Source organism: Lepidothrix coronata, unplaced genomic scaffold (assembly GCF_001604755.1).
Source record: "Lepidothrix coronata isolate B3197 unplaced genomic scaffold, Lepidothrix_coronata-1.0 Scaffold9, whole genome shotgun sequence".
NCBI classification, from domain to species: Eukaryota; Metazoa; Chordata; class Aves; order Passeriformes; family Pipridae; genus Lepidothrix; species Lepidothrix coronata.
The window spans coordinates 2,629,986-2,646,949 of record NW_016690189.1 but is presented as its reverse complement, the minus strand read 5'-3'; the positions used below and the strand labels follow the sequence as shown (position 1 = coordinate 2,646,949).

General features: G+C 35.8%; 1 protein-coding gene across 1 annotated transcript in view; it reads right to left on the bottom strand.

The window, feature by feature from the left end:
- Nucleotides 1-16,964, bottom strand: part of PTPRQ (protein tyrosine phosphatase, receptor type Q) — a 116,567-nt gene that overhangs the window by 53,050 nt on the left and 46,553 nt on the right. Inside the window, exons 29-34 of the mRNA XM_017804252.1 lie at nt 11,837-12,002; nt 11,075-11,365; nt 10,559-10,834; nt 9,620-9,771; nt 7,596-7,737; nt 5,259-5,528 (exon numbers count right to left, since the gene is read on the bottom strand). Coding sequence (XP_017659741.1) covers nt 5,259-5,528; nt 7,596-7,737; nt 9,620-9,771; nt 10,559-10,834; nt 11,075-11,365; nt 11,837-12,002 — 1,297 coding nt within the window. The remainder of the gene's footprint in view (nt 1-5,258; nt 5,529-7,595; nt 7,738-9,619; nt 9,772-10,558; nt 10,835-11,074; nt 11,366-11,836; nt 12,003-16,964) is intronic.

The window sequence follows — 16,964 nt, the reverse complement described above, 5'->3', positions numbered from 1 at the left end:
GGAGGAAAGTGAAGAACAAAGTAGAACAGACAGCAGTGGGCACAGACCAGAAAAAGTCTTCAGAAAATGGAAATATCTGAAAAGAAAAGAAATATTCTATATTGATTATCTCTATTGGATTTTGAAAGCTTAGTTACCAAATAAGTTCCTTGGGTTAAGCTTTTAACCCTGATCGCACCAAGTACTAGGCTAGTATAGACTGCTATACTAGATTAGGGGGACTCATCACGATATAAAGTCCTGCTCAGTATGAATAAGTACATCATGAATAGGCCCCAAATTATCTTACTAACATAAAAATACAAAAAAACTGTAGACTATTTTTCCCATGACTCAGAACTGACATTATCAGACATGCTTTAGAGAAACTTGCACAATTGCTCGTAAAAGAGCCTCTGTGGACCATATTTCTTAGACCTTAGCCCATTAGAAAACTCAGTCTCTAACTGTGGGATCTAAGCACTGACAAATCAAATCCTACAAATCTAGGGAGAAATGCACTCCTTTAAGCTAAAAAGAGAAGTGAAAACTGTCCGTACTCAAGTCTTGAATTAAATAAGAATGTTCAGCTTTCCATCAAACTAAACCACAGCCTACTTTCCAGTAAACAATGTATTTGACCTGTAAATGCTTTCTGTGTTAACTTTGCATTATATGCCACCGCCATTTCTTATATATTTATGTATGGTTGCCCTAGTCCCCACAAAAATACTCTTTCATCTAATTTTGTCAACCTGCTTATAAAAATAACATCATTACAATTTCACTGGCAGCAACTGAGTGATCATTGCATTTGTCTAGTGAAGATTTGCCATCCGCATGAAAGTCATTAATTTAAATTTGGACAAAAAAACTAATCAGAAAACATTAAAAAAATCCACATTACATAAAGAAAACTGAGTAGGGGGAAAAAAATCAGTGATCTTGGAAAGAAATGTGTCAAAGATTCTTAGTCATGATTCACTCTGCAATGTTTTGATTATTTTACTTTATAATATGTTTGGAAACATGACTTTTCAGCACTGATTGAACATGTGAAACACACTGCTCTAATCTGCATTAGTGACAGGGGACACCGAAGCTCTGCCATTTCCAATACTGTGGCTCTGCAGTAGGCTCATTCCTCAGGATAACCAGGCCAACATACTGCACTGCACATCATGCTTGAAGCCCTAAGAACCACTTTAGGGTACAGGTTTAAATATTATTCCAGTACATCCTTTTCTTCACTGGCTAATGAGGAAATTCATGTAACTCCAACTGAGAGATGTCATGAGCTGCCATATACTAAGAAAAGGATTTATGGTGAAGGAAACAGCATTTCCTTGGATATCCAGAAGGCTTTAAGCCCCTACTATGTTTTGTGCTCCTTGCAGGCCTTGATGAAAAAAATCCCACATCTCCATACTGGAGATACAAACCCAGAATCTTCAAAGTTTCCCTTGTGCAGAAAGTAAAGACATTTTGTGCGCACATAACAAAAGATGGTGTTAATTTCCCACCTTCACACCAAAAGACCTAAGAAACCTTCCCATTACCAATTCTTTTAGGCACAACTCTCCTTCTTGCACAAGGCATACTTCTGTATATAGCTACAAGTTAGTATTGGCAAGCAAAATTAAGCCCAGACTAAATTTAAAAATGTTTCCTGGACAGATTTCTCTCCATATTTCTTTTAAATGTAAGCTATGAATGAATCTCTGTTTAGTAGAAAACAAATGGTAAGAACTGTCACTAGAGTACAATGGGAGCCTCAACTTCCAAGACTTTGTGGTCAGTTATAATACTAAATATTACTAGCAGTAAGGGATGGGGGGAGGGGAGAATTAGTCTGTGTGTCTTAATACTATAATCAATACAATTAATATCCTCAGAGAATAATGAAAAGCCTATAAAGAAAAATCTAAATTAAAAAAATCGAAGTAGAAGCAGTTTTGTTTATATTATTCATACTTTGAACACACTCAAGTGGCTTTTTAATTATTCTATTTTTATTGTCAACTGAATGTCCCAGACTTGTGAGTTAACTGAATCTTCACAGCTTTAGTGTTCCTTTTGGAGAAGTTTCCTACCACTTTATGGCTCTTTCTCCCCCTAAAAATTCACTCAACCTTAAAAAAATTGCATTTTAATATGTGCATTATCTTGAAAATAATCCAAGGATAGCTATTCAGTCATAAAATCCTAACTCAATTATGCATGTGTATGTATACTATATTATCTTTCATATCCTTTATAATGTATTTAATCCTTTATAATGTATTTAATCACAAATTAATACTACCACTACAAAGCTGACAGTTTTTATAACATCATGCGGCCTGGCAGAGGTGGTATACCATGACAATGGAACTTGACTGAGCACAAAACACTACTAATCTCCTCATAAATTTAATCTTCATGATTCATGTTTAATTGTACCCAGATATGAACAAATTTACCTCAAAAAAAGGCAAATAATCTTGCTAAGAATTTAAAGATCAAACACTAGGCAGTGGGACACTGAGCCAAATTCGATTTCACTTTATGTCAGAAACAAATGCATTGACAGTGACTCAGTTCTGGCTACATATTCTGTGACTAATCTTAGGCCACCATAAATAAGAAGCTGACAACAGCTACTAAACTGTTTCCATTCCCATCCATGAGTTTCCAATTCCTAGTATCCAGTCACCACAAAACAATTCATGCAAACACGCAGTTAAGGAAATGTCCTAATAATAACTAGTTTGTTGTAAATATGACTAAGCAACAACAAAGCAAGAAAGGGTCTGTGCAGCATATGTGACAAAAATTACATGTTTTGTAGCATAAATCCTTCACTTGGGAAAACTCCCAGTGATAAAACACATAAGACACATGTTGCTACAAACTAAAGACTGGTGGGTTTTGTTTTTTTTTTCCCCTTCTAGTACAGCTCTTTATAACACAGACCACAAGAGACTGCCAGTCTCCCTCTCAAGCCTAGGCTTAATCCACAGCTTTCTCAGTCTTTCCTCAAGCACTAATTAGCAGCCAACACCCAATTTTGCAGAAATCTCAACAATTAACTTTCTTAGGTGCCAGGTTTCTTTAACACTACTAGAAGCCTTTCCCTCATCCTCCGAGATATAAACCACCAGGGAAGTCTCCTGTTCTCCTCCCTACCAGAGGGTAACAACCCTCCTATAAGACTAACTCCAAGTCTGAACACCATTCCCAGATTCAGTCTTGCTCAGGCTCTGAGTTGGCTGTTCAGTAGCCCTAATTTAAAAGAAAGGTTTGAGAGTTATGACTGCATTTAAGAAGTGTACTGAAGTGCATTAGCACATGCATCCACATCCAGCACAGCAGCTAGGTTCACTAAATTACTTCCAGCCAACTGTCAGATATTAGTATGCTCATGTCTAATATTTAAACAATACCTTTTCAAAAGTGGACTTTGAATGCTGCTGATAAACAGAAGTTTCTGAGCAAACAAGAGAATAGACTACCCAGGCGGAAGTCTTAAATTGACAAGGAGCTGGACAGAAGGATACCAGCAGGGATCACAAAATGGCAGCATTTGTAGGGAAGATGCTGATGAGGAAACCAATTTAGAGTGAACAATTTCATTAGAAATAGGTATGAGTGACACCTCATAGTTCAAATAAGGGACATGGTGAGGCTGTAGTGGGACGGACTGTACCATGAGGACAGGCAGCCATCAAAGTACAACCCTGGCTATTTCCACAGTGTTGGCCACATCACACTAGCAAGAGGCTGCCCTGCTTGTCCTCATTTGGAGCTCAGCCACTTGATCTGGAACCAAAGCAGCAGTAGTTCAGCTGACAACACAGACGTGATATAGATTCATCCAGACATGCACATCCATAAGTCTAATTTTAAGAAGTGTGGAAATCAAACCTCATAATGGGACACCAAGACTTTATGAATAGGATGGATCCAAAGGAGGTGCATACCACTCAGAAAGTTACCAACAAGAAGTCTAAGCATAAGGGTAAGTCTGATCTTCTCCAAGTTCAGATGTCTGATTCAAGTTTGCGTAGCAGAGCTACTTCCCTCCACTTGTCATTCAGAGCATAAACCTTTTTGCTGACACAGAATCTGTATTTAGTATTTGACTAAGTTTGAGAAAACTTACTCTTTCAGTTGAAATACATATGAGAATGAGTGCTGCAACTCATTGCAACTCATCTTTTAAATTATTCAATAACTTAGTAATTAAATTATTACAAAAGCTAGGTTTGGTTTCTAAGCATCAGGAGGTAAAGTTGTGCTCCCCCATCCCATCCCCTGTTTCCTTATCCAGATGTTCTGAACTAGAGACCTCCTCAACTCCACTGCATAAATTGACATCACTGAAGAGAATATAGGAAAAGAAACTAAATGCAGTAATTGCTCCTGTAATTCAGTAGAAAGGTGAAGTCTTTTCTGGATCTTGCTCGCAGAACATAACTTTTTATATTTATATTAAACTATCACCAAAGAAAAAAAAAAAGATAAATAGTCCCAAGAGTAGAAATCACCCCTGACTGGGGAAGAGAGCTGAAACAGGCCTTTGCTTCCTGCATTTAGAGTTGGGCTCCTAGCTAATTTGAAAGGTAGGTACATAGCTATTTACACAGAACTAACACTGTATTTTGACCAGAAATTCATCCCCATGTCAAATGAAAGCATGGCCAAGATTAGGTGAAGTGTGAAGTGTGTGTGTGGAAAGGAAGATAGATTTTGGGTAACAATTTTTCACTTCAATGCCAAAAAGCCTGCCTACATTCTTCTTTGGATTTAACTCACAATTTTCTTTCTTGTTTAAAAAATTCCATCCATCAAGAGTAATGACAAAGTCTGCTTGTAGAACCTAAATTCTTCTCAATTGCACTAATTTTGAACAGCTTTTTTGTCAATGAAGTCACAGCACTAGCAGCTAGTAAAAGCAAAATACAAATTTTGCTCTCAAAAATTTTTTCAGACTTTCAGTCTCAAATATGCTAAAGGCAGATATTATAAGAAAAAAAATACGTGATCATAAATTAATAAAATAACTCTTCAAGCTCACACAGAATAAAGTGCTTTTTAAAATGGTAATTAATTCTCATCACCAAGTTTATTCTAAAACAGGAGAAAGGGGAAATCCTGTTTCTCTTCATTCACTATTAGCAAGAAATTTAAATAACAGAAGGATTTATTTGCCTGTATTGAAACAGTTATTTCAGGTCTGCTTGTTTCATTGTAATTTTTTCAACTGAGCAAGAAAATTAACTTGAATAAACTTTTACCTTTTTCTGGAAGGGTACTGGTATTGCATATCTGTTCTTCACCATCACCAGCAGACGTTGCAGCTTTTATTTTAATTTGATAAGTAATATTGGAAAGCAGATTTCTAAAAGTATGCAGTGTATCATAAGATGAAAAATTTGTAGAATTTCCTTCAACTGTTATGATGTAATGCGTAATTACACCATTGGATGAAGCAGGAGGGTCCCACTGCACCAGGATTGATTGCCAGCTCATTGCAATACAACGAACATTCTGGACAGCATCTGGTACTTAAAAGATACACATGCACCAAAGATTAACATTCATACACAATTAAAGCAGGAATCACAGAATAATATCATTAGAGAAGCAGATCCAATGTTCATAGGAACAGTCAAACATTGCAGTGTCAGACGAATTAATAAAAGAAACATATTGAGAGAACAAAAATATGTCTTTGTCCCCATTAAATGGTTCATTTCCAACTGCTATGAATGTGAGAGATGATTGTACTTGAAATAGAAGAAGCCATCTATCTGGCTTTTCCCTGGTTGTGTGATCCAATTTTGTTTTCACATCTGCTCATATTCTCCACATCTTTTTTTAAACAAAGTGTAGTAAAACATACACAGTAGTGTGAAATCCATATACATACTCCACAACAGCATCAACAGCAGAAGTTCCTTATTTATATGTTTGCTCTGTTTCTTTTAGGCACTTTATCATTCCTCTCTGTCCTTCCAGCAGAGGTACAACCTGCACAGAAGTCATGAGGCAGGTTTCAGAGCTGTCATATCAATGCTATTGTCTTACAGTTCCCAATCTATTTGCTGGTTCTGGCAGGAGAAATTTTTTTAAATGCTTATAAAAAATTAATGAATTGTAGCAAATATTATAATCATGTTGAAAATAGAGCAATTATATGTGAACAATTGGTTAAAGAGAAAAATGAATTAAAGTATTTCTGAAAGGGTTAAATTACTGGCTGTACCATATAAGAGAAAACAAATACACAGTGAGGGGTGGCCCAACCTACTTCTTCTATTGAAACAGGTTGAGGAATCTATAAAATAGTAAAAAGATTGTCAGTGAGGCAGTTAAAATAGAGGTAAACATATTCATTATCACTATACAGAGGTAAATTAATCTCTTTAAAAAGATTAATTTTCTTTTCAGAATTTAAAGAAAAAATTTCTTTTTAAGAAGCAACATCTGCAGAATAAAGAAGATTAACTGGCACTTTTAATAAAGACAGGGACAGAATCCTTAGAGGAACTCAGTGAGGAACTGATCCAGCAATTGCCCAAAATCTAGGTTGGAGGGAAAGGAAACATGCTGCAACTACCTAAGCATAAAGTCTGAGAAAAAGCTATAATATTACTAGATCATGCTCCTGAGAGAAATGTCTCTCCAGCACTTCCAAAGAAAGTACCATGAGTATGGAATGTTTGTGGTGAAATGAGACAACTGAATGATGACCATGGCCTTATAGCAGAACAGCCTTCAGTTGCAGAGATCCAACTGCCAAACTGAACCAGTTTAGTGATGGTCCAGATTTCTGATGGTGGGTAACTCCTGGGTATAATAAACAGCATAATTTTCCCCCGAAACTCTGTTTTACCAGTTCCAGCAGGAATCTTTCACTGGAAATGTGATCTTGGAGAAACTATAGTAATATGGCATCTTTCGATACTTTGTCTGCTCCCTTTGCTGACAGTATAAAGAAAGCTGAGAGTCCCCTGAGCCATGCCGGTTCCCTGGCACTGACAGCCCTTATAAAGCACAGGAGCCCAGAGATTGCTCTGACCTGGCAAAGGAGCTACAGCTTTGCGCAATGGCCAGTTTCACAAACCCACCATTCTCATGGGCTCTTCTTTAGTGAATATTGAGTATTTCACTTTTAGTGGCTAGTTTCCTTCCTAAATTAAATTATTTTAAAAATGTTAAAAATTTCTGTTTGTTTAATGTTCATTTGCCAATATTTTGACCAGTTGCTTTTGATACTGCTAGCATTTCAGTTATTTTCACAGGGATCTGAATTATTGCTTTGATCTGCAATGACTGATATCTTTCTAATTTTCCTCCCTTTATCTGTGATGCTATTAAAATATTTATAGTAACCATATAAGCCTCTCATTTCAGATGAGGACATTTCTAATTCTACACTTCCGACATCAAACTTCAAACCCAGCCTACAATAAGAATGTGAATAGGTGTTACACAGGCAGAAGGCAATGAGATAGTGTTATGTTACATTTTCTTTGGAGACAAGATGAACACTGTTGTTCAGCCATACAAGGAAAATATACATAAATATATATAAACAGAACTGCAGCTTAAAAAAAGTCGTATCTAACCTGATTCCATCGTTGTGAACTGGACAGCATTACTGAACTGATTGCCATTCCCAAGCTTGGTAAATGCAGAGACACTGATAGAATAGGGGCTGAATGGTTCTAATCCAACAAGGTTTGCCTCGTGGTTTGAACCTGAAATGTTCTTAAGGAAGGAAAAATTACTAGTACACAATTAACCTCTAGACACATTGTGGGCCTCAGCTTGAACCCAATGAAATGAACAGAAGATTTACAGCCATAGTTTTGCCTCTTCTACTCTGAGGAGATTTCAGTCAAATACTGAAAACTTTTGTTACTTCCACACCACTTCATCAATCCCTCTCACCTTCTACTTCCTTGCTACACCTCTGCAGTAGAAGATGTCATGAGTCATAGCTTCCTATTTCTTTTACTTTACCTGAACTAGATACACAGATTGACGAAGTGCTTCAAAAAACCAAACCAAACCAAACCAAAACCAACCAACCAACCAACCAAACCAAAACCAAAAAAGCAAAAAAAACCAAAAAACAAACCAAAAGCAAAAAAAAAGTTTAAAAACACAGTTCAATTCCTTTTAGCTGTTTTTCCCAGAGCATGCAAGGCATATTTTATTCAAATATTGAGAGAACTATAATAACAGCAGTGAAAGAGCTGAATTTCAGCAAGAAAATCTTGTGGAATCCAAGTTATCAGAGAATTATGGTGTCTAAATACAGTATTTCTATAAAAATTGCTCTGCTTGTCCTGCTGCCACAACCTAGATCTAATTTCTTGCCCACATAACATTACAAAACATGAAGGAATGTAGGGCAAAGCAGATGCATTCAAGTGCTCCAGACAGTTTTTGTATTCTAATTGGATTTGAGACTGCCTCACATGGACAGTGGAGAATAATCTTTAGTGGTCTCTTTGAACACCCAGAGAATGTGTTTCCGAAGGTAGCTGGCTGTAGAATTCACAGTTCCTCTCTCATAGGTTCATTGTGCTCTTTCAAGTATTATAGAAGGAACTGGGGTGATGCCAGCACTTCATTCCACAGTGGGGAATAACAGCAGACCTCATAAGGGGTAGCCAAGTAGGCCGCTCCATGGGGACTGATTTCCAGCGCATACACTTAACAGCACACACAGTTTCCTTGCATGCTAAGTCTCTGTAATAAGAACTGTATTGGTGAGGGAGTTGGAGTAATAAAGCTCTTCATAGTCACACATGTACCTTAAACTGCGTGTCTTAAACTCCTATCTCACTGCAGTAATATCTTTTCCCTGCAGCTTTTACAAGCACCTAGGGTGAACTGGACTCACTATATAGTTTCTCTGCTTGAGATGTGATCCTGACCTTAGCTTGCTGCCTTTGCAGTTCACGGCACATGTCATGATGCCGCCCAGATTTAAGCAGATAGAAATGCCTTGATCAAATTTTGTATATCATAAAATCATAGAGTCATAGAATGGTTGGAAGGGACCTTAAAGACCATTCAGTTCCAAACTCAGTGCTGTGAGCAGGAAACCTTCCACTAGACCAGATTAATCAGAGCTTCATTCAACTTAGCCCTGAACATTCATATAGTAACCATTTCAGTTAAAATTTATTCAGTATTCCTATTCCGCAAAAATTAAAAAAATTTGCAAACCTCTAAACAGTTTTTAACTATTTTTCAAGATGACTATCTGTCTTTTTGAATCTTGACAGTCCATAGATACTAAATAGCTAAACAAAGATAGCCACAAAACAAGTAACTTCTGTAATTTTCTAACATCAAGCTTACACTGGAATATGAACTAAATATTAACAAATCTCATCATTAATGAAACATTAGAAGTTCAAAGTAAATTAAAATCTAACAATTTTTTTCTATCTAATTTTAAAAACTGAATTACAGTTATGGTGGTAGGGTAAGTAAACTGTCTTAGTAAATAGGAATTCAGAGGAGCTTCATAATTCTAGGAGCATAACAGACATTTAAAATATTTGTCATATATTTTGTTCCTAAAGCACAAAATAAATATTTTAAAAAATTAAACACTTTATTATAAACATACCTGATAAATTAGTTTTTCTGTGTTGTTTTGATAAATCTTAAAATTATATCTCATAATAACACCATTTGACTGGGGACTTGGATCCCATTTTAGCCACACGGAATCTGCAGTATAGTTGATAATGGTCAAATTCTGGGGTGGAGCTAATGGCACTACAAAAGAGAAATGCTTTTGACTTCCAAATGACAAAACAATCCAGGCAAAACAAAACAGTTTAGAGATGCAGGAGAAAATAGATATTTTTGTTAACATTTTTATACGAACTCAAGCTAACTACTTAATTGCTATTTCAATCTTTTCCTTTTTCTTTGACATGCAACAAATTCCATTAATGTAGAATATAATCATACTCAGCAAGGGATCTTAGAGATCTAAAAAAATATATTAATCATTTAAACATCCCCACTGCCAGATCTAAGACATTTAGCAAGTCATATTACATATGTTACTGGAATGTGATATACTTTGCTTCCTACATCATATATTGAGCACAACTCAACATATATTTACAGAATATGTAATTTACCATGCAGAGGAGGGGAGATCAATACATAGGAGACCCGTGTGAATGTGTCAGAAATATTTCCATGTTTTATCATTTTTCAGTTCTATAGGGGGATGAAGAGAAAAGTACTGTTGTTTGCTTCAAAATCCCTGAGACTTGGCAAACTATAACACATTCCAAAAACAGAATATATTTCTCTTTGGAGTTATTTTTGTAATCCCATGCAAAATGTGACCTCCTCTTGCACACTGTGGCAGGAGAAAGAGCACTCAGAAAACACTTCCCTTGCAGTGTTTTCTTCTTCTGAAAGCTCTTAACTCACAGACCAATGGAAAATTAATCCTTCATCTCAACAGGTCTGGTGTTCAGACCTAAGATGGATGCAGTAACGTAGAGCTGATATTTCAAAGTTGGTTACAACTGAATTTGCTCACCTGACTCATCTGTGTAAAACTGAAGCACAGCAGATGGACCAGGTCCTTTTATTGTTCTTGCAGCTGCATAAATGCTATACAATGTGAATGGCAGAAGGTCTTCCAAGATGATAAAATTATTGATGGTAGAGAATGAGTTATTCCTTTCTGGTCCAAATAAATTTAAATCATAACTTATTATGATACCATTTGGCTTAACAGGGGGGTCCCATGAAAACATAACTGAGGTAGTTGAGAGATTTGAAAATGTTTTGATTATAGGTGCTGATTCTGGGACTACGTGAAGAAATAAGAAAGAGAAAAATAGGGATAATGTCAGGAAAATATAACTTACAATGAAAAACTCTGTTTCATGGTGTCAAAATAGAAATGTGTAGCAGTCATTTGTGTCATTGTATACCCAAAAAGCTTCAAGTTAATATTAAAAAAATAAACAATATTTTTGTTTCCTTTTAGAAAATTGTTTGAGTTTTTTACTACATTTCCGTAGAAATGAATAAAATATCTTTATCTTACCATCTTCATCAGTTCTTATATGCAGACTTAGAGCATGCTGTTCAGAAGATCCTTTATCAGTGGCTGGTGTGATTTTCAGAATGTAATCGGTATATTTCTCCAGATTGTCAAACATTATGCTTGTGTTGTAAGTAAGGAAAGACAAAACCTTGCTGGTTCCCAGTTGCATTAAACTTAGAGAAACATGAAAGAAGACTAAGCCATTTGGCTGGGATGGTGGAAGCCAGCTTACATTCACAGAAGATGAGGAAATGTTTTGATAGACCAGATTTTCAACAAAACCTTCTGGGACTATGAGAGATAATACACAAAAAATGAAATGCATGGATTACAGTAATGAAACATCCAAACCCAAATCAGAAATCACTCTTCGAAATATGATTAGTCTGAAAATGTCACGTCACTTGTCATATTTTTTACAACTTATAAAAATAACTTATGTTTCAATATCAAAAATAAAATACTTTGGAGGCATATATGAATAATCGTTTATGTTAATTTTTTTAAGAAAAATTTCTTAATGATTGTTTAAGACAATATTTTTATTGCTTGTGAACTACATTCTTAGTATTACAAAGTAAAGACTCAGATCAAAACGCCTTCCTTGAAAAAAAAATACTGCAGCATTGAAAACCACACTTACTGTTCTGTTTGGGTTTTTTTACATTGGCATCATAACAGTAAAATAATTTTCAAGTTAGAGAATGCTTAATAAATGTAAGCACTGATATACACTGAGTGTTAAAAAAGTTATTAACTTACTATCCTGATCTGTATACACATCTATTTTTTCACTGGTTTTGTTTCCATCTCCAAAAGCTGTACTTGCAGTTAACCATAAAATATAATGGCTGTATTTTGCCAAGTCATCCAGAACTACAAACGGGGGCATACTGATGTTGCTGTCATTACCATAAGCTGTGAAATTCTAAAGGGAAAAAAAAAGGATAATGTTGCCATTAAAAATGTTGTTTATTAATTGCCATTGAAAATGTTATTTATTCATTGATTTCTCTTTCTAGTTCCCCATTTAGCTGTCACCATCACCACCACCAGATATGATTTACCATAGCTTTCAGGAGACATAAACCTACACTTTGACTCCTATTGTTACTCCTTGTAAGTACATAGAGTATGTAATGACTCCCCCTATTCTTTGTAGTTGTTGAATGCCAATTCACAGATTAAATCTGTAATATTACAATGTGTTTATCCATATTGCATCAAGAATGTACCATCCACTAATTGCTCATAGATTAAATGATCATACATGTTACTGCCTTGCCTGATCATCATGAAGCAAATCAAAAGACTTCTCTCACTTTATTCTATTTTTATGAGAATAGATAGATTTTGAATTTAAAACTTCCAGCAGCAGAGATGTTACTGCACCACTTCATAAACTGTTCCTTTTGTTAGTTGTCCCTTCCAATAAAAACATGCTGTTATCTCTAATGCAAATGTCTATACCCAGTGGACCATGTTAAACTCAAGACATCAACAGAAATTTTTTCTTTGTTCAGTTACTTGCTAATGAAAGGATTGCACCAGAATCTAATTCCATTTTCCTTTGCACAATATCAAAATATCACTAAATTGTGGCTGTATCAGCAGGTTAGTGCTTTAGATCAGCCCCTCCAAGGAAGCTATTCCTGTTTAGAATCAACTCTTTGGGAAAATGAAAAGAAAAAATATAAATCAGATTATGTAAGGTCAGCTTTACCACATGTTGAATCACCCACCTCATTATGGGAATCTAATTTAGATGATCCAACACAATTTGGTTCATGGTTTGAAAATTGTTGAGAGGTTATGTAGCCCATGAGCATATTCAGCTCCAGCATTGTGCAAGAAGTCAAATTTTTGCTCCTGATTGAGAATGTCAGTATTATTCCTCTGTGGCAGCCACATTGCCCCATCGAGCAGATGGCATGGGCAGCACTCCTCAGGACCAAAGTCCTAATTTTTCTACATAGCAATATTTTCAGGGCATACTGGATTTCACCCAATGCCCTGATGAATTGACTAGTACACGTTCCAGTTATTTGGCCTGCTTCCTATTTTTGGTGTTAGATCTTATCCACACACCCCACCTCTTTAAAATCAAAGCTAGCTTTCAACTAAATTCTTTTCTAAAAGAGAGAGGCTATGAGAGAAGACTTACTAAAGCAGAAAAATGCAACAGTAATGTTTGAGTATTAAAATTCAGAAACATCACATAAAAACAGAGGAATGCTGAAACTGCATACTAAAAAATGGGTTATATTTCTCATGAGGAAAGTTTCTACTGAAGAAGTCACTGTAATATGCTCTACCACACAGTTGAGTCAGTACTGTGCAAATTGATAGTCCAGTATCCAGTTTTGATCTCTGTCACCAATACATATCAATTATATATCTAATGCAATACTTCGCCAATTTTTTGTACAGACAAGATCATTTTATTTTTGCAGAAAACAAGAAGTCACACTCTCATTCAGTGATTTTTATGCTAATATCTGAAGACCTAGTTTTCCCTCAGTCACCAGTACTTAGGTAATATAAATAAGTAAATAGTTTGTTTGGCAATGAAAATTTAAACCTTTGTTTAGAATGCAGAACAGAAGCTGCATGAATCGGTGGTATAAGTTTCTATATCCACTCTTATTAACTGACTTAAAGCACACCATTAGTTTTGTCTGAAAGATTAGGCTAAGTCAATATCAGTCAAAATACAAAAACATTCCACCTTAATATATGATTTTCTTCTAAAAGTAGTTTGAATCTCACACTGTCTTCATAACTAACTGAAAAGGCTGTGAAGAGCTTTGCATTGCACTTGCATAGCTTAAGATACGGGAAACAGAAAATAGAATTCTAAGGTATTTAATTAGACTTTCTGATGCTTAAGCACAATATGACAGAAAATATCATCTAGCCCAGAAGAAGCATTCTAATACCATCCTGTTGTTATTATTATTAGATATTGTAATGAAAAATGATTAATAATTTATAATAACAATATCTAACAATCAGATTTTTTTTAATAAGACCTTACATAATTATCTGAGTTTTCAAGGTAAAAATGTCAAGGGTACTACATCAAGTTTTGATTCTAGATTTAATGGGAGTTTATTGGTATGAACAGCTGAAAATTCAACTCTTAGTTTAAAAAGCATACCTTTACAATTTAGCCAGCTGTCTGGCAGTTAAGGACTTAGTGAACCAATGTGAACATTATAACAACAGGGTTTTGTTGGTTCAACAAAAACTATTTTAGGAGGGAGTTCCTTTACTATGAAGAGCCCAAGGAACAGGGATTATCTCAAACTTCTGATATGACAAAATATTAGAAAAAAAAAAGGAACACATAATTAGGAGTAACAGTGAGCAGGAAGAACTGTGTGGGTACAAACTGAGAAAAGACAAAACTTGTACTAATTGTACCCTGGGGATAGAACACTATAGGAAGTTTTACAATTAACTGTGGCTCCAGATGAAAGCAAACAGCTTAGGATCTTTGGCTACAGCTGAAGAAATTCTTCCTTCAGTGCCTTTCTTCATCCATACATGAAAGAAGTTTTGACATAGCAAAGTATCAGATTATTAAAAGCAGCTAAGTGTAAGCAATACACACGGGCCATGAAAGTGTCAGCAGAATGCAGTATATTCTTCAGGAAGCAGCAGATATTTCCAGTGGCATAAAACTGTAATTAGTTGCACACAGAAAATGCAGTGCTGCTGTTCTTCACTGTTAACCTTTTTCCCCTATTCTGCTTTTTTTTAGGTTCATCTGACTCTTGTTTTGAGTCAGAGGATCACATACTGGACTCTGGCAATCAGATGAGAGTGGTGACACTGTGAGGGCTAATCCAAGCCATCCTTCAAGGAGCATAATGCACATTGTTGCAGTAGCAACCTAAGCGAAGATATTTCCTTTTTGTGTGCTGTACCATTCTGAGGCCATGTATTTGCAGTGTATTTTTGGGAAGTTCCCCTTTTTATCCCTTCTGTGGTCATACTGGTGAAAGAAAATGTTTGATTGTTAATATAGCACATTGTTTGCATCCCTTTTTCTGCATCCCAAGGGTAATCCAAGTTGAATTTCACTCTGAACTGTATCCAGTCATGGTCACTTCAATTGGCTTGAAGCAGACATTGGATGATTTGGGTTTTGATGTTCAGTTGCTTGAAAGGGTTGTAAATTTTTTCAGTACTTAGCTCCTGGTTCCCCTGGCAGAGTAGGACAATTGTCATCTGTACTGAAATTCCTACACTGGGGAACTTTACCCAAGCATAATTTTATATTCATAATTAGCACCTTTCCCACTTTCTTGCTAATCAAAACACAAGTACATAGAAATTGAATAAGAGTTTATTCAAGTCAAGGATATCTTTCATAGATCAGTATTCAGCTATAAGATAATTACTTCCATAGATTTTTTGACTTTTTTCCTCAATAAGACTGAGAATGTGGGCAGTATGATTGCTTCAAGCACCAGGCAAGGCATTGTGGAGCAAAACGTGCAAAGCTGCTATTGCAAACAGTGAAAGCAGTGTCACAGAGAAGTGATGTGAAGAAAAAGGTACAGTGTCATGTCATCTGCGTATGAAGTGTTCTTTGTCAGCATACATGCTATATCTTTACTGCACTGGAACACAACAGCAAACATATACCAAAAGGTAGCATTTTCCCTAGACCTATGTCAGCAGAAGATAAAAGATAAACCTGAACTTGAACCTAGCCCTGTGTATATAATGGTTTCTTCTACTTGGCTAGCAGTCATTCCTCCCTCTCTGACACATTTTCTTTTACAACCTACCAGAATCCCCATAGAAACAGCCCACTCATCTACCAAAATCCTCAAATCCAATCTCCATCACTAAATATTTCCTTCTGCTGTTCTGGTTCTGAAGCTAGGTCTGAGCATCCCCAGCCTTCTGGCTGGGCAGCTGCAGTGTGATTTTTCATGTAGACCTATAGAGCAAAGAAACTATACATTATTCTTTTGACCTATGAAGGTATATAACATTTTCTTATTTAAAGAAAAACTGGTTTTCCTGCAAGTTTCTGCATAATGTCAGGGAGAAAACCACATTTTTAATCTCAGGTATTTTGCTATGTTTGTGGGGGTTTTCCCCTAAACAAAATGCTTCACTCTGCAGCTACTAACTTCCTGGTTTTATCATATTAACACTCTGTGTTTTTTATTAATTAGGTTTTAATGTTCCTGAGGAGTTTGAGAACGTGTGATAAGGGAGAAATTGAGACAACAGAATAAGACCAGTTTTGGTATGACTTTTGTGGCTACTTCAGATTATGCCAGCATTGGTATATGTTAATTTTCTTGATATTCTTCAACAAGGGTGGTTTTTCAGGCATCTAGAAGATATGGTTTAAGACTTGGCCCCCTGACATTATTTCCTGACAAAGAAGCAGATTAAAGACTGGTAGTGTTTGGCTGCCTTCAACCACACATCTGAGAAATCTGGGTTCCCTGAAATATGAAAAGATCATCTCCTTTTTCAATTGTCATAGATAATTTCTAAAACTGAAAATACAGTTTGGATAAACAAAAGCAGAATGGTGACCTCGATGTAGAGTGTTCTAACTGATGATTATTTCTTTCCAAATGTGTGCAATAAAAAACTTAGCAACAGACTCACAAATACATGGTTATATTTCTAAGTTCCAGATGGTCATAAGCTGCATGTTTGCATACACTTATGTAGTTTACAACTGTCTGTATATGTCATATATATATGACATATATTCACACATCAGACTGACATTCACACATGCATTTTTCTGTTGTAAAAAGAGAAATATAAAATATCTGACAGAAATGAGTTGCCTCTTTTCATCTGTTTGAAATCCGTCCTGCATCCACAGGAATTCCAAGGTATAGGA